This window comes from Bos indicus, chromosome 26 (genome assembly GCF_029378745.1).
Source record: "Bos indicus isolate NIAB-ARS_2022 breed Sahiwal x Tharparkar chromosome 26, NIAB-ARS_B.indTharparkar_mat_pri_1.0, whole genome shotgun sequence".
Taxonomy (NCBI): Eukaryota; Metazoa; Chordata; class Mammalia; order Artiodactyla; family Bovidae; genus Bos; species Bos indicus.
The window spans coordinates 37050193-37072542 of record NC_091785.1 but is presented as its reverse complement, the minus strand read 5'-3'; the positions used below and the strand labels follow the sequence as shown (position 1 = coordinate 37072542).

The window sequence follows — 22350 nt, the reverse complement described above, 5'->3', positions numbered from 1 at the left end:
CTGTGAGCTATGAAGAAAGGGGTATTTAGGTTGGGTTTAGTTTATACTTAGGGTGGGCGGATCCTCCTTAGTTAAGGCCACAGGTATGGCCCCTTTGATTTCCCTGGATTAAGCATCACAGGGCCCTTATCTTTAAATATGACATCTCGGAAGGATGTCTTCCCAAGTCCTGGCTGGCCTCTTCTTGCTCAAGTGTGTTTTATTAATAAAAAGTATGTTTCTCTCATACACATAAAAATTCTATGTGCTCCCTTATTGTAACAAAAACCTTTCAAAGGTCAATTGATCCTCAGTTGATAAGCGCTATAGTCATTATTCCTCCTGGAAGTATACGGACCAAGCACGTAGTCTTGAGTATAGAGATGGGGTTTATCATGCCAAGACTGTGCTAGGCATTTTCAATACACCTCTACTCCACAACAGCCCTATGTGATAGCTTGATCACCCTCTGTGTAGGCACAGGGGTCAAAGACCTTGACCAAGAGATGTATGGCTAAATGGGGTGGATCAAGCCCAAGCAGCCTATGCCAGCATCTGCTCTGGTGACGCCCCACAGGACAGCCAGGGGTGCAGAGCATGACATTGGGTGCAACTGAAATGAATTCTCTCACCAGGCTTGTCTTTCATTTTCCCTCCACGTAAGCTATCCCGCCAATGCCTTTTTGTGCATTTGAAAATCTAAATGGCAACATTTATCTGGATTAAATTAATCTTCTGTTGGCCTATTGCAACCTATCTTGGCACTTGTCAGCTGCTCCTCCCAGTTCTTGTCCCACAGATTTGATAAACTTCTGTGTCTCCACTCAGCCCTTAACCCATTTATCATTTCCCAAGAAATTCTAAAATGATCTAACATGTGGCCTGTGATGATAAGGACTTCCGTGACTCTCTAAGTTAGGCTGCCAGCTCAAATTGTCAGCTGCAAATTCAACTCTAGGTTTTTTTTTTTCATTATTATTATGCTTCTTGCCAAGCGAAGTGATACATGGACCTCATGAAGAGCTCAATTTTTTAAAAGTAAGTAACTGAAGTGATAGACAGCAGGACCCTTCTTGCCACATGGGTGTGTGCTTGTAACACAAAAGCTTTAGCCATCAAGAGCTCCATGTCTTGCCTCTGGAGTCACAATCTTCAAAGAAACGTGCCCAAGGATCACTCGATGGGGCAGGTTAAACATCGAATCCCAGGTTCCTACCCTTAGTGACACTCGTGTCAACATGTGTGAGAAACACCGCACGACTTATGTGTGGCATCTTCTGGGACAAAGCAGGGTCACACGGCTGACGACAGCTTACTGGGCACCTATCAGATGTGTGTTTCAGTGCCTTTCAGGTCCTCTCCAGCAACTTAGGAACCTCACTGCACACAAGTGACGGTTCCAGAGGGTTTGTGGGCAGAGTGCTGACTGGGAGTTAAGTGCTTGGGGAAAGCACATGGAGAAGATAGGAGTGGACTTGAAGCTTGCAGGAATAAAGCAGCCTGCCTTTTCCCCCACCCTCCTGCCAACCCTGAGATCTGATATTGAGGTACAATGAGACCACATCACAGGAAAGACCAACCAGATCCAGACTGTAGGGTCCTGAATGCCAGGCAAGAGGCCTTATTAACCACAGGCCCACAGGCGGAGAGCCAGCCTTGCAAAGGACGGCCATCCTTCTTCCTTACCACAAAGGCCTCTCCCCTGGCTAGTCCACCATCACACTATGCGCTATATAGACTTAAGGACTGCTGGAACCTAGCACTGGGCACGTAACAGGGACCCAATTTAAAAACTGCACTGCAAGGGAAGACGTTCGGTCAGACCAATTATTTGGCAGTGTTCAGAACTTATCAATTAACCCAACTGCATTTGCTGACACTACCTGTACCAGGTAAAGGAGTTTTATTTCTTAAAAGATGATTTGTAACTTTTAAAACCTAGCTTACTGGCTTCTGGACACTTTCTTGAAAGATTTATTGTGCCATCTTTTTTTTAAGTTATACAAGATTAAGCCAGATGGCATGTGATAGTCCAAAAGTGCCATGAAAAGAGAGGCGTGAACAGCATCAAGTGGGTAAGTCACGGGCATGAGGGACGCGTACAGAGGGGCCTGGGGAGCAGCCTGGTAACTAGAGCAGTCTTCCGTGCACTGCTGTGTGGGGAGAAAGGTGTGTTTGACCCTCAAGTGAAGTAGAAAAGGGGGGGGTGCAGGGGATTGTCATTTGTATCCAGAGCAAAGCCCATTCCTGAGAGTTGAGCTCCAGTCCTGCCAAATACCTGGTTTCATATCAGACACCATAGAGTCAGGATTTCCAAAGCAGTGAAAACATGCTGGACCAAGTGAAGTGTAAAAATAACATAAATATGAAGCTAGGACAGTGAAACCATCAAGGCATTAAAATGCAAGAGTTCCAGACTTCAAGACATTGAAAGATACCAGGGCTCCTGTGTGCTCGAAAAGAGTTATTTACCACATTATCTTTAAAAAAAAAAAAAAGATGGTTTTGCATCAGGATCAGCCAGTAAAAGCAAGCTACAGTCCTCAAATCGCCTACTTTCTTGTCTGAGCAACAATTAGAAACTTGAAGAGTAAGACCTAAATTGTTTAGTCGCTAAGTCATGATTCTTTGCACCTCTATGGACTGCAGCACGCCAGGCTCCCTTCCTTCACCATCTCCTGGAGTTTGCTCAAACTCATGTCCATTGAGACCTAAGAAATGTGCCCTATCTTTAAAAAAATTTTAACCTGAAAAAATAAAAGTCCATTCCAAAACCCAGTTTCCTCACTGGCTACTCCGAGCCAGAGGCTACAATCGATCTCCTATAAGTGGAACGCAGTTCCCTCAAATGACAGAGCTGGTGTTTCTTATACCTGCAGAGGGACTAGAGTAACAGGCTTTTCTCTCTGCCTATATTGATAACACTGATTTCAAACAAACAAACAAAATCCCAGAAATCCAATAAACCAAATGAAAGCAAAACTCAGGTGCTCACAAACTGGTTCATGATTGGATGACTTGGGAACCATAAAATGGCACTCGAACTTTCCATTTCGAGCTTAAGTCCACACACCACTTAATCAGAATGCTTCCTAATGAAAGAATTACTTGCTAAGACTTGTACACCTTCTGGCTCTCCTGTCCCCTACACTTGGTAACTGCTGATCCTGAATGCTGGCACTTGGCGGTATTGGATTTTCTCAAGTGGGTGGTAATCAATCGTTTCTCCGCCCTGGCATGCACTGCTTCCTGCCCTCGCTCCCTCTCATCACTTGGTGCTATCGGCTGCTTCCTGCCTGCACAGTGAGTAGGCAGCGGCTGTTGGCTGCCACCTTCCCATGTCACCATCGTGCCCCTCAAATGGATCTGACATGATGCCTTCAATTACAGGCATCAATTATGGGCAGGGAGACACACATTCTCTCTGGTTTTCAATGATTCATCTTGCTAGGCACTTATTAAGGGACATTTTACAGTGGAAGTAGCTTCTGGAAGCCTGGCCCTTCTTATCACTTTGTCTTTCAGGATTGTCTCTTCCACTTCCTTCAGCGCTTTTCTTTTTAAATGAACTAAAGCCTTGGTTTAAGTGTGGGAAGAGGCACAGAGGCCTTCTGCCCATCAAGTGTGGACCCCAGAGTGGGAACTGGTCCCCTGACCTCACCCACTTCCTCCAAGACCTCAGATAAGCCCTCGAAGCTGTTACTGACAAACGGATAACACAGTAGCCACTAACGTCTGCTCGGCAAGGGAAGCCCACTGGGCAGCGCTGGGTTATGAGTCTTATCTCACAGAGAGAAGAGAGGGAGGGACCTGAGGGACCGCTGGCTGACAGAGTGCATCAGAGTTAGGTAAGAGCAAGAAAGGAGAGTGGGGTTATGTGGAAACTAGTGACAACTTATTGAGCATGTTTGTGTGCAGACATGGGGGTCACACTCTGCTGGGATTCCTTCACTGAATCCTCAAACCACCCTGTGAGGTCAAGGCTAAATCGTCTTCCTATGAGAGAGACAGCTCGGCTCCAGGGCCCTGCACTACCTCCTGAGTCTTGCACAGTTTCCTGGGTGACAGAATCATTTGTAGCTGATTTTTTGTTGTTGTTAAATAGGGTTGGGAGTAATCTTCATTCAGCCTTAATCAGATTGATATGGTGGCTACAGAACAAGAACTATTTTCTGTGATTGCACAGAGAATTTCCTGACCCTGAGGGAGGCCAAGGAACTCTGCTGGGGTTGGACAAACGTGGCCAGGGAACTCAGATGACCAGGCTGGAAAACAGGAAGTGCCTTGAGAGAGACGGGAAAGTTGTTCGGAGCTGGGGAGGCATCAGCAAGAGGAAGAGTCAGATGGGTGTGAGTAATTCAAAGATACCTACTTAAATCATATATAATAAAGGGCACAAGACCAGTGCTTAGTGCTGGATACACTTCTTAAATATACTGAACATCTTAATAAATGCCCCAAATGCCCAAAACAAAGACTACACACGACCCAACTTCAGGGTCTGTGTCTGTCTTTAAACCTGCTCTTTGGGGAAGATCATGAAGGGGGCAATTAAGAAATGCCAAAACCTTAAAACCCATTTCAGTTCAAACATCATGGAGAACTTATGACGTATTCCCAAGAGCACAGCACAAGGGTACCTCACATCCATTACTAAACAAAAAAATACCATCTCCCCCGGGCTTGTTTCTCTCATTCACTCTTAATCTAAGGCCCTCTTCTTTTAACCAGATGAATGTCCACCAGCATCGGACGTTTAAAAAAAGTCAGCAGCAGCAGCACCAGGTATGAACACTTCTTGGAAAGGGTAAAATGACTGATGCATTTCAAAATTCAAATTTAGAATTGATAAGTTTGAATTTGTTCAAAACGGGAACACTTTATATTCAATACTGTATCTTGCCTATAGCTAGGATTCTGGTCATGAAATTATTAACTTAAACGTTATAAAGATGTGCTCACATGTGCCCAAAGGTACATAAAACAATGTTTTTCCATAAGTGTCTATTACCAACATTAAAACCATCTCCAGAGTCTTATGCAGTAAAGACTAAGACGCTACTACTGAAAACTGTGAGGGTTAGCAGAAAAGCAAACAGGACCAAAAACGGTTGATCTTAGGAGTGAGCACAGGAGGTAAAACAGTTATGTTCAAGATTTCAAGAATCTTTGAAAATTTAATTGTTAATTTTCAATATAAATCTATGTTTGTATTTGGTTGACAGAGATCTATACTGACAGCTAATCTATGTACGAAAATTATTTCACTCTTCAAATGTATAAACATAATGCTTGATACAGTCAAAGAAGTATCTGCTCCACGTGGTATAAACTAAAAAGAAACTTACAATTTATATTTGGGGAGTTCTGTTCAAAAGGAGTAGAAATATATTTTAGAACCAAGCCTTAAGCCACCAGCCAGAAGACCATGCTAAACTGATCAAGAAACACTTAACTGCATCCTAAAATTTTTCTTACCATTTTTTCTTCCTTGGCAGGTGGACTTCGAAGAAAAAAGCAGAGAGGAGCAAAAAGAATATCAATTATTCCAATAATTGTCATGAGCCATGGAAATCCAATTGCCTTTGCGATAGCCCCACCAGCAGAAGGACCTTTCAGGAAACAGAGAATTAGATGTAGGCAGAAAGATGCAAAAGTTTAAATAATTTTCAGTAGGCATTATCAATGGTGTACTGAGAAGAAAAAGTTCTTTTGGAAACCCAACGTCCTTACCTATGGCATATCCCATACAAAACGCAACATCGGCAATGGCGTACACGCTCCCATAGACCGACACGTGCCGCAGGTCGACCAGGTAGCCCATGATGGGCATCATTGATGAATCCACCATGCCTGTGGACAGTCAGGGAACACAGACAGTCTGCAGAAAACTGATGGAAACCAACAGTGGGCTGAACGTCAATGACTGTGTCCTAACCTCACAACCCTGCCAAGATTCTTCACTGCTGTCTGCCAAGTCTTGAGGCAAACTCCCTACAACAGACCTTTCACTGAAGACAGACTAAAGGTGCCTGAGGCTGGGACTGGAACTCAGACTACTATTTGCCTGTTCCCTGCCTTGCCTCATCTTGTCCTCCACTGTCTGGTAGATGGTACCCAGTCCTCTAGGGGCTTGCCTGCCATTCTGCAGACCCGGAGGGATGCTGGTTACTGGCTGTGTGAACCCTGAGCCTGCTTCCTGTGGGTGCTTTCCTGATTCACTATTTTCTGGTCCACATCATCCTCTGCCCTCAAAGAGTGGGTACACTACACGCCTCGCCCAGCCTCCTCCCCACCCACAGCTTGGCCTCACTCTTAGATTATGAGAGTTAAAGTTGGGAAGCATAGAGAGAATCAGAAGGAACCAGAACAGGAAAGAGTCTGAGGGACTGCCCGGCCCTACTCAGGAAACTAAAATCAAAAGAGGTTTGCAATAACCCTGTGTACGAGACGGCAAAAGAGACACCGATGTATAGATCAGTCTTATGGACTCTGTGGGAGAGGGAGAGGGTGGGGAGAGTTGGGAGAATAGCATTGAAACATGTATAATATCATGTATGAAACGAGTCGCCAGTCCAGGTTCAATGCACGGTACTGGATGCTTGGGGCTGGTGCACTGGGACGACCCAGAGGGAGGGTAGAGGAGGGAGGAGGGAGGTGGGTTCAGGATGGGGAATGCGGGTATACCTGTGGCGGATTCATTTCGATATTTGGCAAAACTAATACAATATTGTAAAGTTTAAAAATAAAATAAAATTTAAAAAAAAAAAAAAGAGGTTTGCTCCTTTAGTTGGCTAAAACACCAAAAACCATCACCACTGCCAAGACCTGTATTAGAACCTCTGGTCTCTAGAATAGTCAGGGAACAGGAAGCATAAAGAAAGGACGTGTGTATTCGGAGTTCTAAATCCAAACCCCTGGGTGGTTGAGCATCGTCATGCCTTATCTCTCTGAACGTCACTCTCCCCATGGATAAAATGGAGATGATAATGATTGGCTGAATTAGATGATGGCTGTGAACACACCTGGAAGGGCATTCAAACATCAGATCCCTCACCTGCACCCCTACAGAGGCAGGAGGGTAAGGGAAATTTCTTGCATTCAACTAATACGTGCTGATCACCTGAAATGTGCAAGGTGCTGGGATAAGGGTGAACAGAGCAGAGTTGAAAAATAAATTATGATTGTGAGTGATGCTATGAAGGCGCTGTGAGAAGCTATGTGTATGTATACACATATGTACGTGTATGTGTATATGTATATGTATGCACATAAGCTGGGATAACCTAGCCTGGTCTAAGGGGTCAGCAAAGGCTCCATCCTCTCTACTTTACCAAAGATCCAACTTCTGCCTTTACTCTGCGACAGATTCACCTTTTCATGATTAATCTGTATATTATAAGTGAGAAACAAGCATGTGCTATTTATCTAAAATATGAACGAGATTTTTCCTAACACATTATTAACTGTGCCTCACACTGCTCCAAAGACTTGTCCCCTTTGCTTGTGAAAATTCCCGCAGTACAGCTGGTCATCAATACATCAGTCTATCTTTTCTGTACCAGGCCTTATTGAAAACTACATGTGAAGCCTTTGTCCCCCAGCCTCATATGAGAAAGTCTGTGCATAGATATGAGCCCAAACAGATGGATTCTGAGTAAGCAGTTCTCCTGTTTGCCCAGGCTCAGCAGTGGAGTGTCGTTTTGCTTCTGTAAATATCAGGCTTTTGCAATACTGGTTTTCAGGAAATAAATGACTAGTTCATGAAAGCCAGTGTCTGTGGACAATCTACAAACTGTACATGAGCTAAGCTGCCGCAGCCTCCTGTCAAGCATCTAGAAATTTTAGATTGAGCACTGCCGATGGTGACTGCAGCCATGAAATTAAAAGATGCTTACTCCTTGGAAGGAAAGTTATGACCAACCTAGATAGCATATTCAAAAGCAGAGACATTACTTTGCCAACAAAGTTCCGTCTAGTCAAGGCTATGGTTTTTCCTGTGGTCATGTATGGATGTGAGAGTTGGACTGTGAAGAAGGCTGAGCGCCGAAGAATTGATGCTTTTTAACTGTGGTGTTGGAGAAGACTCTTGAGAGTCCCTTGGACTGCAAGGAGATCCAACCAGTCCATTCTGAAGGAGATCAGCCCTGGAATTTCTTTGGAAGGAATGATGCTAAAGCTGAAACTCCAGTACTTTTGGCCACCTCATGCGAAGAGTTGACTCAATGGAAAAGACTCTGATGCTGGGAGGGATTGGGGGCAGGAGGAGAAGGGGACCACAGAGGATGAGATGGCTGGATGGCATCACTGACTTGATGGACGTGAGTCTGAGTGAACTCCGGGAGTTGGTGATGGACAGGGAGGCCTGGCGTGCTGTGATTCATGGGGTCACAAAGAGTCGGACACGACTGAGTGACTGAACTGAACTGAATTCTGCCCAAGTAAGAACTCTTTCTTTTTTGTTTGTTTGTTTATTTTGGCCACACAGTGCAGCATGCAAGATCTTAGTTCCCCAACCAGGAGTTGAACCCAAGCCCTTGCTGTAAAAGTACAAGAGTCCTAACCACTGGACTGCCAGGGAAGTTGAGGAACTCTTTCTTGGTACTGGGAAAACAAAGGTTTAAATTTAGGCCCAAGGCTCTGGTGGCTTACCAATTGCAAAACCAACTCCAAAGTTGGGAGCTATGAGTCCGTAGATGTTTTTTGCAAGAGGAATCTGTAAGAGGAAATACATGTTATGCCAAAAGAACATGCTATTCAATTCTGAATTATCACAGAAAGTCTTAAAGACAGGTTTTCTCTGGCCAGTTATGTGTGTTCCCTTCTGAAGGAATTAGGAGGAGGGCGCAAGACAGGGTTTGGGCAGAAGAGGACCCTCCAAATCTTTAATAGAGTTGAAATGGGTTTTGTGACCACCACAAAAAGCTAGTTCACTTCCATATGTGAAAGTTCAGCCTAGTCTACACTCCATTTTTTTAATAGTTATTTTTATTTATGTGGCTGCACTGGGTCCTAGTTGCAGCATGCGGGATCTTCAGCTGCAGCGTTCGAACGCTTAGTTGCTACATGTAGGATCTAGTTCCCTGACGAGGGGTCAAACCCAGGCCCACTGCACTGGGAGGGCAAAGTCTTAGTCTCTGGACCACCAGCGAAGCACCCATACTCCATTTTTTAAAAGAACCAGAAGGTCTCATTTGGGGTAGATATTAGCCTTTGGTAGAAGATGTTTTATTCTAGAAAAACATCTTGCTATTGTTTCTGGCTGGTTGCCCTAAAGTGTTCAAGACACTGTAATGTTTCAGATGCACAGGGAGAGGGGAACAAGGTGAAATAAAAACAGTGTAATAAAACATTCTAAGTAATTTCCAACTGACTTAAAATAAAGATAAACCCTTTGGAGAATCTTGTCTGAAGTTTTTAACATGATAAAAAATGAGAAGAAAATGGAAGATTAATAAAACTAAGTGTCAACAAACTTCAAACTGCCATATTTGTTGGTGACTCTTGCCCAAAGCAAAAGTTTCATTTACAGGTTATTTCCACCTGCCAAACGTCATCTTTTTTTTTTTTTTTTCCAAATGTCATCTTTTACTCACACATAAAATGCTCATTCCGACAATTATCATTCCTAGAAGAGCACAAAGCCATCTGTCAAAAAACAAAAAAGCACCAGTAAGAAATGATTCTCCACCCCCACCATCCAGGTTTTCAGTGGAAATAACAGTTTATAGTAGTAAAAGTTTCTAACAGTAGTGAAACTAGAAACACTTGCAATTTTTTAAAGTAAGTTCGTTACTGTAACAGAGTGAGTGTTGGGATGTTTCATTTCATCTTACCTCCCCATTTTGTGTGCGAGGATCCCAAAAACATTGGTTCCAATGAGATAAGAGACGCTAGCTGGCAAGAAAGCCACGCCTGTAAATTTATGAAAGGGACACCTTATCAGTACAGATATCAGTCACGTGTGAGAAAAACTAATAATTGTGAGGCACCACGCTTGTGATGAGAGCTGAGGAAATGAAGCCCTGGGACCTGCACCCAAGCAGCTAATATCCGGTGTCTGATGGAGCTAGTCTGGACTCCACACAGCTTATCCATCCACACGAAGCCGCCAGCCGCCTCCACACTCCAGAAATGAGATTCCTCCCTCTATCGTGGGCTTCATCTCGCCCCCACCTCTGCCTGGTGGCGGGTTTTACCAGGGGAGTTGGGGTGGATGAGAGTGACAGCTCCTGGCTGCGGAGCTGCCAGCTGCCACCCCATACAGGCAGTGAGCAGTGGTGGTTATCTGCTCCCGGTTCCTCCCTTCGTATGTGTACAGCAGGACAAAGACACAGGCATGGACAAAAGTCAGGAGCACAGATGAGCACAAAGGAAGAAACATTAACATTCTCCCACATTCCATCGCTCAGATAATCCCACAGTTGTTTTCCCTTGCAAGTTCTATGTACATAAATAAATGCGTAAGCACAGTTTTGTGTCTTTAAAGAAAAAAAATTAGTATTATACCTACGGTTCTACATCCTGCTTTTTTTTTTTTTTAAGATTTATTTATTTATTTTTGGCTATGCCGGGTCTTCATTGCTGGTCAGGCTCTTCCCTAGTTGCAGCGAGTGGAGCTACTCTTCCTTGCAGTGGCTCTCTTGTTGGGGACCACAGGATCTAGGGCCCACAGGCTTCAGCGGTTGCAGTTCCTGGACTCTAGAACACAGGCTCAGGAGTGGCACACGGGCTTAGTTGTCCCGTGGCATGTGGGATCCTCCAGGGATCGAACCAGGGATCAAACCCGCGTCTCCTAAAATGGCAGGTGGATTCTCTACCACTGAGCCACTAGCGAAGCCCCATTCTGCTTTCAGTTACCTTTATGGACATGTGTCCATGCCAGATAAATAAGTAAATAAATATGTGGTCATTTTTTTGTGGCCAAATCCTACGTAACTGACAGTTTCATGTTTTCCCAGGAGAGGAACTTTGCAAGCCCCAAGCTGAGTTCACAGCTGACAAGGGCAATGGTTGCCTTGAACATACCTCTCTGCCTTGAACAGGAAAGCCTACTCAAGCCAGCCCACGCTTGCTGGCCAGGGCATTTGTCCACATCAGCTCCATCTGGCCTCAATCCATCCTTAGGACAACAGGACAATCTCATTTCCAAAGATGGCTTTTCAAACTTTTTACACTTTTGGTGTTTCCCCTTGAAATCCAGAAATACCAGGTTGGTTCCTAAGCCTTGCCCACAAGTGGTAAATGTTGCTTTGTTCCCAATCATCTGACTGCATAAATGTTCAGCAGGTCCCCACTCACTCCAAAGGCCCAGGGCCAGAGTCCTCCTTGTACAGGCAGCTCACCAGCACACGAGCAGCAAGTGTGATCTTACCTCTCCAAAGACACAGTGGCTTCCACTGCTCCCCCACAGGCACTAACACAAGCCATCAAAGCCTCAGATACACAGTAGTGAAGGAAATAAAAAAAGGGGATATATGGAAACATACAGTAGGTTGCACTTTCCTGTACAGTAGAAACTAAAACAACATTGTAAAGCAACTATGATCCAATAAAAATTAATTAAAAAAAAAACCTCCAGAAAGGCCAAGCTTCCCAGAACAGAAGGGACTTCAACAGTGATTGCTTACCGGAGCTAAATCTAAAACCAAATCATTCTAGATTTGATAATCTGGAAAATAACAATTAAGTGCAATCTCATTTCACGTTCCAGGAAACCATTTCCTTCGCACTTAGCAACATACAGTGGCCACATAAGTGCTGGAGGTGACAGGACACGGCAAACATCACCGGCAGCTCATGCCCAGCTCAGTGTTGGGCTGCGGCAAAGACAATGGCCACAACATGGTCCTGGTCACCATGAGAGTCTCTTCAAAGGATCAGAGGACATCTGAACCGAGTTGGGGATGCACTCAGGGACCAGTGCCGTGCTCTGGGAACCAGAGTCTGTGGCTGGCAAAGCTCCCCAAAGCAGCTGGTGTTTAAACCTGACCCTGGAAGGGGCATAGCAGAGAACTAAACTAGTCTGGTCATGTAAGAAATCATGAGGGCCTTTGTCTGAGGATGAGCGTCAGGGAGGCATTAATGAATAAAGCACGCAAACTATCTGAAAAGCGACAGCACAGGCACTGTGATAAAGAGCCGCTGACATTCTGCTTCAGCATCAGAGAAACAAAAGGGAAACAGGGGGAGGCCCCAGACCCACCTAAGGGCACAGCTGCCATTCTGCCTGGACACTGACTGCCCTGGGGGACTGAAGTCCCAAATGAGACGATCTGGTTTTTCTAGAAAAGTTGGAACTCCAGATTCTTATATGAAGTCTAATTTTTTCACGTTGGCAATTTGTATTTTAAAAACATAAACCTCATGCCAACACCTGTGCCAGCCAAGCAAAACGTACTTCTAGGCTGAATTTGGCCCAGAACCTGAGCAGAGGTTGGAGAAAGTGGTTGGTACAGCATCTGGCCAGAATGGCTTGCTGGTGACTCCTGACTCCCTAGGTGAAACATGGGAAGCATCTCTGAAGCCGAAACTTCAAAGCAGGGATGCAGACAAGCTCAGGGGACTCCCCAGGTGAGCTACGTCTTCCCAAGCAAACCAGCTGGGATGCTGAGCACACAGGCATAACCCAGGAGCCAGCACATGTTATTTTCCACGGACGGCAAACAGAGCTGACCCTTGAACAATATGAGTTTGAACTGCTCAGAACCATTTGCGTGTAGATTTTTTTCAATAGTAAATACTACAGTTCTACACGCCCCACGGTTGGGTGAATCCACTCATGTGGAACCACAGAAACCAAGGCAACTATAAATTATAGCGAATTTCCAACTGTGTGGAGGGTCAGTGCTTCTAACCCCTCCGTTGTTCAAGGGTCAGCTGTACTCTCAGATGGGAAACACCAACTTCATGATTCTCTAGCCAGAAGCATGGAATTAGGAGGCAGGCAGCAAGGTGTTCATTTCAGCTGGGAATTTACCAGCTGAGGCTTGAATGGGTCACTTGAACCTCAAGATAGAGACAGCAACAGCTCCCACTGCACACACCTCACAGGGAGGCTTTGAGAATCACGTGGCAAAGGGAGCACCAAGAGCCTTGGCACCTGCCCTCCCAGCCCAATCCCTGTGCCCTGTCACTCCACACTCACCCCACCTGACCCACCATTCACCCTGGCACGCTGACCTTCCCCACACCGCGGTAAGCTGCTGTGGGCGGGGAGCACTTCTGTCTCCCTGCAGCCTTGCTCCATGGCGGCACACAGGAGGTGCCCAGAATCAGCTGACCATTTAGAAGAAAGACCCTGAGCAAGGATGTTCACTTCACAGAGCTGAAGGCCATCCTTCGAAGGCGCCCCCACTGGTCCAGCAGCCTGCGCCATGGGGAAACAGACAGGGTGCATGTTTGGGAGCCCAGAGGCCCCCATTCTCTCTCCAAGGTGCATACAGGGCCACACGTGTTCTTTGGACCTCAGGCTCCAAGCTCCCGATTCATGTTCTGACAGCCTCTGCATCCTCTGCCTTCTGGGACCTCCACCACCTACACCATCGACAGAACCAGCCTCTCGGAACTCAGAGAGACCTCAGTGGGCTTCACGGAGGAACTTCTCCAGTGTTCCAAGAGGGGGCCATCCATCTCTGCTTTAGAGACCATGGCTAGCAACTGACTACCTTTCCAGACAGCCTTTCAGGGGCACCTCCTAGGATAGGGCAGGCACCCTGACACCAAGCCCTAAGCCTTCCCATCATCTCCACCCACGAGCCCTGGTTCATATTCCAGAGCCAAGAACAGCGGGCTTCAACCCCCACCTCACAAGACCCTAGACCAGAGGGGCAGAGCTGCCAGGCCTCTGGGAAAGAGCTGTGCGGCCTCCTGTCACTGGGTCCACACCTTGGGGACAGGCCCAGCCTGGGGGCTCCTCACCTGGCTGGGAGGGGTCCAAGGGGCTCGGGAGAGGTGGGCGGCAAGGTGCCAAGGGCCCACAGAGTCGGGGGTGGGGGGAGATCCCCCCCCACCCCACAGGAGATGACACTGCAAATGGGAACAGAAATCTGATTCTCTGAAGGAAACACAAATCTAGCTCTGAGGCAAGGAAGGAGCCAGGTCACTGGTGGAAAGGTATGGGGTTGGGGGACCATCTGGCCGGAGAGATAAGCCCTGCAAGAGGTCCTCCTGATGAAATCTAGGCAGCCTGTGGCCCGCTATCTAATCCGGATGGCCTGCGTCCCTGACTGACGTGGAAGACTTGACTGTGTTTACGTGTCTGGAGAGGAAGAAGGCGAAGCCGCTGAAGAGCCCTGCGTACGGCCAGGACATGGTCAATTAGGGCGATAAGTCAGTTAATTGGAGAAAACAGAAACACTGGAGCAGCATCTCTGCCCAGGAGCACGTGCAAAGCCAACACGTAGCTCCACTCACAGCCACGCGCCACCCGCCTCCCCCCCCACACACACACACAGGGCACTGCCTGAGGACCCCTGGAGGCCCCAGTCAGCACAGGCCAGAGGGAAAGAGCCCGAGAAAAACACCTCCCATGATGTCATCCACTGGTATCAGCACTGAGACGGAAGCTCGTCTCATCCTTTGCAAAACTGCTATTCACTAACTTGAGGACAGAAGTCCACGCCTCCTGCAAAGCGCTAAGCTCGCCTTAGGACCCTGGGGAGCCTCCACAGTTCCTCTGCCATCTCCATAGCCAGGAAGTTCAGAGTGAGATTTCTGCTGAGAACTGGCCTTAGCTGAGCTCCCAGAATCTTTCTTCCTTCATTGAATGACTCTTGTTGTTGAGGGTTTGGTTTTGTTTTTGTTTTGTGGCATAATCCACAGACCAGACAATTCTGCGTACCCTTTTAAAGTACACAGTTCACTGGTTTTTAGTATATCCACAGGGCTGTGAAACCACCATTAAGATTTAATTTCAGAATGCTTTCATCACCCCCAAAAGAAATCTCACACCCTTTAGCAGTCTCTCCACATCCGACCCAGCTTCTAGCCATTTGGGGCTTTTTAATGAAGGATTTGTTGTTTTTTTTTTAATGAAAGAACACAGAAATTCAGTGCAGACCCCCAAAGGACTAGTCCCCAGGCCAGGCCAACTGGAATAAGTCTGGAAGATGAGGGACCAGCCCCAACCAGAGGGCAGCATTTGTGAAGATGCCTCTGCAAGGGGCATGCAAGCTCACCCAAGGAAGGCAGTGCTGTGCGGTGCTGTGCTCAGTCACTCAGTTGTGTCTGACTCTTTGCGACCCCATGGACTGCAGCCTGCCAGGCTCCTTTGTCCATGGGGATTCTCCAGGCCAGAATACTGGAGTGGGTTGCCATGCCCTCCTCCAGGGGATCTTCCTGACCCAGGATCAAACCCAGGTCTCCCGTATTGCAGGCTGATTCTTTACCAGCTGAGCTACCAGACAAAGTTGGGGGGCTCTAAAAATGTGGGCTTATTCAGAACTGAGAGTCTCGATCTGAAGATGTCAGTACATAACGTGAAAGAACCGTGAAAAGAAACTAAACCTCTAGGAAGGACAATTGATAAATTCTTGAAGAAATGTGTATGTGCAAGAACTGGTCTTTCAGATATTAAGCAGGATTCTCAGGCTACAGTAATTAAATAGTAAGGTATTGACAAGGGGATACAGGCAGACAAATGGAACACAAGAGAGAAACCCAGAAACAGACCCGAGAACGAAACGGTCATTTCCAGCAAGTTGGACATGGGAAATATCAGATGGACTCCAGGGGTGCCTGGCTGTAGGGCTGGCTGGCTATAAAGAAAACAGTAACACCAGGTCCTTGTCACACTCTTTTACAGAAAAATGCATTCTCTGTAAAACCAAGAGTTAAATGCAAAAAAAAAGCAACTCACACATTTATTGAAGGAAACTCAGTGAAACAATAATCTTGACATAGGAAAGGCCTTCCTGAACCTGACTTGAAATGATGAAGAAGCCTGCTAAATATGACTCAGGGCATTTTAAATGTTCCAAGTGACAAAAAGGAAAACAACAAAAAAACCCTGAGAATACCTATTAAGTCAAAAGACATACAACAAAGGGCCATATTTGCAAAACATCTGATAAAGATTAATATCTGAACATACAAAGAACACAACTTTTTTAAAAAGGATGAAACAATAGAAAAAAATGGGCAAAGGATATTAATCAGAAATTCACAGTAAAGGGAATAGATACGGATAATAAACATATGAAAAGGTGCTCAATTTCACTCATAAAGCAGAAATAAATCAATATGAGACCCCCCCTTTCTCACATACACTCAATGGGGAAAGGCTGAAAACACCTGTTTTAGGGCAAGGCCACCAAATATCAAAACATAATAAGTTTAGGAATTTGCCCTATAGACATAGGTACTTTCAAACTTGAGTAGGAATACATGGAAAGGATATTTCACTGCAGTGTGGTTCCTAATGGCAAAAACTGGAATGAAACCAAATGTCCAGCTAGGGACAGGTGGGAAATGTATGGTCTAATCATAACACAGAACAGAAAGAAATCACTAGTAGGAATGATGGGGACGTCCCTAGTGGTCCAGTGGCCAAGCTGCCACACTCCCAATGCAGGGGGCCCAGGTTCCACCCCTGGTCAGGGATCCAGATTCCACATGTAGCAACTAAGTGTTCGCACGCCACAGCTGAAGATCCTGCTCAGCCAAATAAATAAATAAGTATTTAAATTTAAAAAAGGAATGATGTTATTTAGTTGCCAAGTCATTTCTGACTCTTTTGCGACACCCCTGGACAGCAGCCCAGAAGGCTTCTCTGTCCATAGAATTCTCTTGGCAAGAACACTGGAGTGGGTTGCCATTTCCTTCTCCAGGAGATCGTCCTGACCCAAGGATTGAACCTGCATCTCCTGCATTAGAGGCAGATTCTTTACCACTGAGCCATCTGGGAAGCCAGATCCAGTTAAACAGAGCAGACTGAATCTACAGGGTTTTCTAAATTCCACTTAAATTTTAGTGAAGGAATAAGAGAAAACTATAGACCCTCCCCTGTCTGCTCAAGGAGAAACAAAATGAAAAAGCAAAATGCAGTGAGAGGGAGATCAAACAGAGGGAGAGAAGCGAGGGACATGGCAGAGAGCTCCGGAACCTTCCACCCGCACACAGAGTGGGCAGAAGCAGTGAGACCTTCGTGCCTCAGAGCCCAGGACACTCAGGAGCTGCAGGCTGCGGGTGCTGTGAACGAAAGGCTGAGAGTGGAGGCTGTCCACCACAAAGAGGGTGAACCACCCCCTCACCCGCCCCGTCCTCAGTGGTTCACCTGGCGGGAGACAGTTTCTTGAGAGAAACTGAACTGAAGAGGCTCAAAGACCCCAGATAATGACACGGGAGGCTGAAACAGGAGGTGAAGAGAGTCTTCCTACCAAATAGTAAGAGGATATTCTTTCAACAACCCCATCACCACTCCCTAGCACACACACAAAACCACTCAGAGAAAATATGAAAAGACTCTTCAAATGTATGACGTGATGACACCAATTATAAAAGCTCAGTAGAGTTCAGAGGATGAAGATGAAGAAATTAGTGGAAACAGGAAAGGCGAGATAAGAAATTAAAGCGTAAAATGTAGGGTCCAACATCCGACCAACCAGAGCACCAGAAAAGAACAGAGAGAAAATGGGAGGGGGTAGTATTAAAGAAATAATATAAAAAGGTTTCCCAGAACTGAAAGAAGGGGTTTCCCAAGTGAGGAGGCTGCCCATGCTACGCCCAGCAGAGCAGAGGAAAACAAGACTCCGTCAATCACCATCGTGGGTGCTCAAAACCTAGAGACAAACAGAAGACCCTTCAAGCTCCTGCAGAAGATGGGGAATGAGGACACTGGCCTCCTCAGCAGCGACCCTGGCTGCCAGAAGAACAGGGCAGTGGCCTCAAAACTCTGAAGGAGGACTTCCCTGGTGGTCAAGTGGTTAGGGCTCCATGCTTCCAAGGCAGGGAGCGTGGGTTTGATCCCTGGTTGGGGAACTAAGATCCCACATGCCACACAGTGTGGTCAAAAAAAAATTTTTTTTATAAGATTCTGAAGGAAAAGCATTTCCAACCAAGAATAATATACCCAAACAGACTAGGTCAATCAAACTCAGGATAAAATTGAGGTAAGGATGCATGTATGTGTGCTAAGTTGCTTCAGTCATGACCGACTCTTTGCAACCCTATGGACTGTAGCCCAGCAGGCTCCTCTGTCCATGGGATTCTCTAGGCAAGAACACTGGAGTGGGGTGCCATGCCCTCCTCTGTAAAGACACTTTCAGATATGCAGGATCCCAGAGAACTTTTACCTCAGGAAGCTGCTGGACAATGTGTTCCAGCATAACAAGAATGTAAACCAAAGAGACGAATGCAGGAGAGGAGGGTACAGGAAACAGAAGAGGCAAAGAAGATGCCCAGATATTAGAAGAGAAAAGTCTCAGGATGGCCTAGAGCACAAGTCTAGACTGGAGCAGGAAAACAGAATGACATGGAACAGATGTCCACAAACAAGCAAAAACACAGAAAGGATAGGTCTGTGGATGCACTTGGCTGTATTTAGAGGGTCTCTCATCTCTGCAGGAGAGTTTGAGGGATATATTCACAAATGTTACACAGGAGTCTAAGGAAATGGAAAGACAGCAATTACTACCTACAGGAAAAACAGGCAGCTTGTAAAAGAGAAAAAAAAAACTACCAGCAGTCCAGTAGTTAAGACTCCGCGCTTCCGCTGCAGGGGCCCTGGGTTCAATCCCTGGTTGGGGAACGAGATTCCACACACACACTAAAAGGAAATAATCACAGAACCCTATATGGCTCATCTTTGAACAATATTTACACAGTCACAGTAATGTCAACACTGAAAGCCAATGTAAACAAAGCCTGTTAGAGAACTGTTTTAGGAGAACAGAGGATGAGAAAACATGTGAGTTGTTTCTTTGATATTCTCAGGTAGAGCAACAATGCCATTAAAGCTTCATCTATTATATTAGGAAGCTGGTGGACAAGTCAGAAATTGGAGAATCAAAAAATAAGGGTGCACACGTTATTGAGAGACATAAAGGAATTAGCAGAGGAAACAACTAAACGAGTTGAGGGCGAACAAAATTTGAGGAAGGGATCGGAGATGAGAAGGCACGGAGAAAAGACTGCTGTCTTTTCACTACGACTTGTGTGATATTTTACTTAAAAATTATGTACATGTGCAATTTTGATAAAAATTAAAATTTAACTGTGAAAGGTAAATCTACCCATTCTGACACAGAAGCATGAAAACACAAGAGGTCACATGTTGATGTAAATGACAAGATTTCACACGGGCTGGGTTTGCAAACATTTCATACAGATGGCACAGAACCAGAAAAGACACAAAATTGTTATGTCACAGAGGACTGGGCTGGGAGAAGGGGAAAGATGCATGAGATTTTTAAAAAAATTTTACTTCCTCATTCCCTGTACTTTGGTTTTGAACAATAAGCATGAAAGCAAAAGTGAAAGTCTCTTAGTCATATCTGACTCTTTGCGAGCCCATGGACTATACAGTCCATGGAATTCTCCAGACCACAATACTGGACTGGATAGCCGTTCCCTTCTCCAGGGGATCTTCCCAATCCAGGGACCAAACCCAGGATTCCTACATTGCAGGCGGATTCTTTACCAGCTGACTTACCAAGGGAGCCACCAATAAGCATGAATTACTGTATAAATAAAAAATACTCTAAAAAATGCATCCTCTTAAAAACTAAGTTTGTAACAGATAAAGATGATGTGGTATATATATAAAATGGAATAGTACTCAGCCATAAAAAGAACGAAATAATGCCATTCCAGCAACATGCATGGACCTAGAGATGATCACACTAAGGGAGTAACTCAGAGAAAGACAAATAGCAAATGATACCACTTATTTGCAGAATCTAAAATTTGACACCGATGAACTCATTTACGGAACAGAAACAGACATGGAAGACTAAATACATAGTTGCTGAATAGGGAAGGCGGGGGAGGGATAAATTAGGAGTTTGGTCTTAGCAGATACAAATTCCTACATATAAAATAAACAACAAGGGCCTACTCTACAGCACAGAGAACTATACTCAATATCCTGTAATAAACCATAGTGTAAAAGAATATGTATATGTATGCTTGGGCCTTCCTAGGAGGCACAGTGGTAAAGAATCTGTCTGCCAATACAGGAAACACAAGAGACTCAGGTTTGATCCCTGGGTCGGAAAGATCTGGAGGACGAAATTTTCCTGGAAAACTCTAAGGACAGAGGAGCCTGGTGGGCTACAGTTTGCAGAGTCTCGAAGAGTCAAACATGACTGAGTGACTGAGCACACATGCATGCATAACTAGATCACTTTGCTGTACATCAGAAACTAACAAAAAAGTGTAAATCAACTATACTTCAATTTTTAAAAAAATTGTTTAGTTGCTAAGTCCGGTCTGACTCTTTAGCAGCCCCATGGACTGTAGCCCGCCAGGCTCCTCTGTCCATGGGATTTCCCAGGCAAGAATACAAGAATGGGTTGCCATTTCCTTCTCCAGAGGATCTTCCTGACCCAGGGACCAACTCGCATCTCCTGCACTGCCAGTGGATTCTTTACCACTGAGCCACTAGGGAAGCCCCCTTGAAAAATAAAACTAAGTTTCTTGTTATTATCTTTTCCATAAATTTGATTGCTGTCCACATACATTTAATACAATAGTTCAGCTTCAGAAACATGAGGAAATACTGAATGCATTTTTTCCTCTCTCATTTCTGCTCTTTGTATTAACTGCACCTCTATCAGGCATGATGCAAAAACTGGAGTTGAAAGAAACCCCAAAGCTCACTGCTAACCTAAGCACTGATCCCCGAAAGTGTCAAACAGAAAGAAGCGCTTTAGCATCCTGCCACCAGCAGCTCAGCAGGGCTACAATAATGAGACCTACCCTGGGGACAACAGTTCTAGAATCAGAAGTGCCCAGCCCAGTCTTACCCAGCTGCCACTTGTGGGAACACATGGTCTCCATCATCCAGATGGGCAGGGCTGGCTCCAGCATGGCAATCCCCATGTTTGCGAAGCAGATGGACCCTTTAAGGGAGGAAGAGGGTTAGTGTCCTTCTGTTTGGGGTCTCCAGTGTCCCCTACCATTCCCAAACACAGCTAAATCCCATGTGCCCACAGCCAGAACAATCAGCTCAGATACCCAGAACATCTACTTTTGTAAGAATAACAGATCAAGGGGATAGTGGGGAGGGTTGTTTCTTTTAAGTACTTGAGACAACTAGCATCTCAGAGTCATAAAGTTTGGAACTGGAGAAAGGCTTAGAGATCACTAGGTTTAAACTTTCCCAATTTATTAGGGAAGTAATGTGCTTGAGGCCACTCAGCAGCTCAGACTGATCACACACAGACTCAGGCAACCTGAGGCTCCTACACTTTGTGCAATCACACAGATATTTCTAATGATGCCCCTGGTTGCTTGAAATTCCAGTGCACTTGGTGCAAATATGCTGGTGAGGAATTTTTCTTTTTAAACAACTATACCTATAGGGTAAATATCCATCATCACTGTGTTAACCAGAACCCTTTGTAAATGCAGAACCTTTGGGAAACACACACACACACACACCACTGTCCCCATTATTCTGAAAGCTTCTCTGCTGTGCACTGTGAATCCTCTAATTTTCTAGACTTCTGATTCAAAGAACATCGTGCAACCATAATTAGGGTGCTTACAGATGAAAAAATATTTTTTCTCATTTTTTGTAAATTTAAAGACAGAACATAAAAATGATTTTGAAATGGCTGGACTACCTTCACTCACCTATTTTGTGTTTCCTTAGATTCTGTATTTGTCTATTTGACATTAACTATAGGGCCAAACTCTGTCTCCCCTTGTGAACCAGAGCCCATCTTCTGAGCTCCCTCTTTAGCAACTCTGACCCACGACACCAGTACCCTCTCCCACCCTAAATTCACCCAGGGAACTGGGGAGAGCACCCAGACTGGGATTATTGAAATTAGCCAACCCTACGCTGCTTACCCTGCCCTGATATTCACATAGAAGCCCCTAGGATCTGGCCAGCCCCTTTCTGCCTCCTGACCAAACCAGTTCCCCATGTGGCCCTGAGCAGTGTGGCATGCTCCCTTTTCTTGGGAAACGCAACTAACAAAATCTTCCTTCAGTGGTATTGACCTCTCTGTGTCATCCATCACTCAGTCATCTCCATAAACTGACAAAGGAGACACACCGGGCTCCCAACTGACCCCTCCCCCTGGCCAGGCTACCCAGACCTGTGATGGCCTGACACTGAGTGCTGGCTGGGTCTCTGTACTTCCTCCATGGCGGGTCGGGGGGCACGTAGGAACAAGACAAGTCAGAGAAGGTCAGAGAGAG

The 22350-nt window shown here is 45.5% G+C and overlaps 1 protein-coding gene across 2 annotated transcripts in view; it reads right to left on the bottom strand.

Annotated features, from left to right (window-relative positions):
• SLC18A2 (solute carrier family 18 member A2) overlaps positions 1-22350 on the bottom strand; it is a 41095-nt gene that overhangs the window by 2682 nt on the left and 16063 nt on the right. For both annotated transcript variants that reach the window (XM_019988722.2, XM_070780919.1), the window contains exons 10-15: positions 20946-21041; positions 9816-9894; positions 9576-9627; positions 8632-8695; positions 5713-5832; positions 5458-5591 (exon numbers count right to left, since the gene is read on the bottom strand). In XM_019988722.2, the coding sequence (XP_019844281.2) occupies positions 5458-5591; positions 5713-5832; positions 8632-8695; positions 9576-9627; positions 9816-9894; positions 20946-21041 (545 nt within the window). The remainder of the gene's footprint in view (positions 1-5457; positions 5592-5712; positions 5833-8631; positions 8696-9575; positions 9628-9815; positions 9895-20945; positions 21042-22350) is intronic.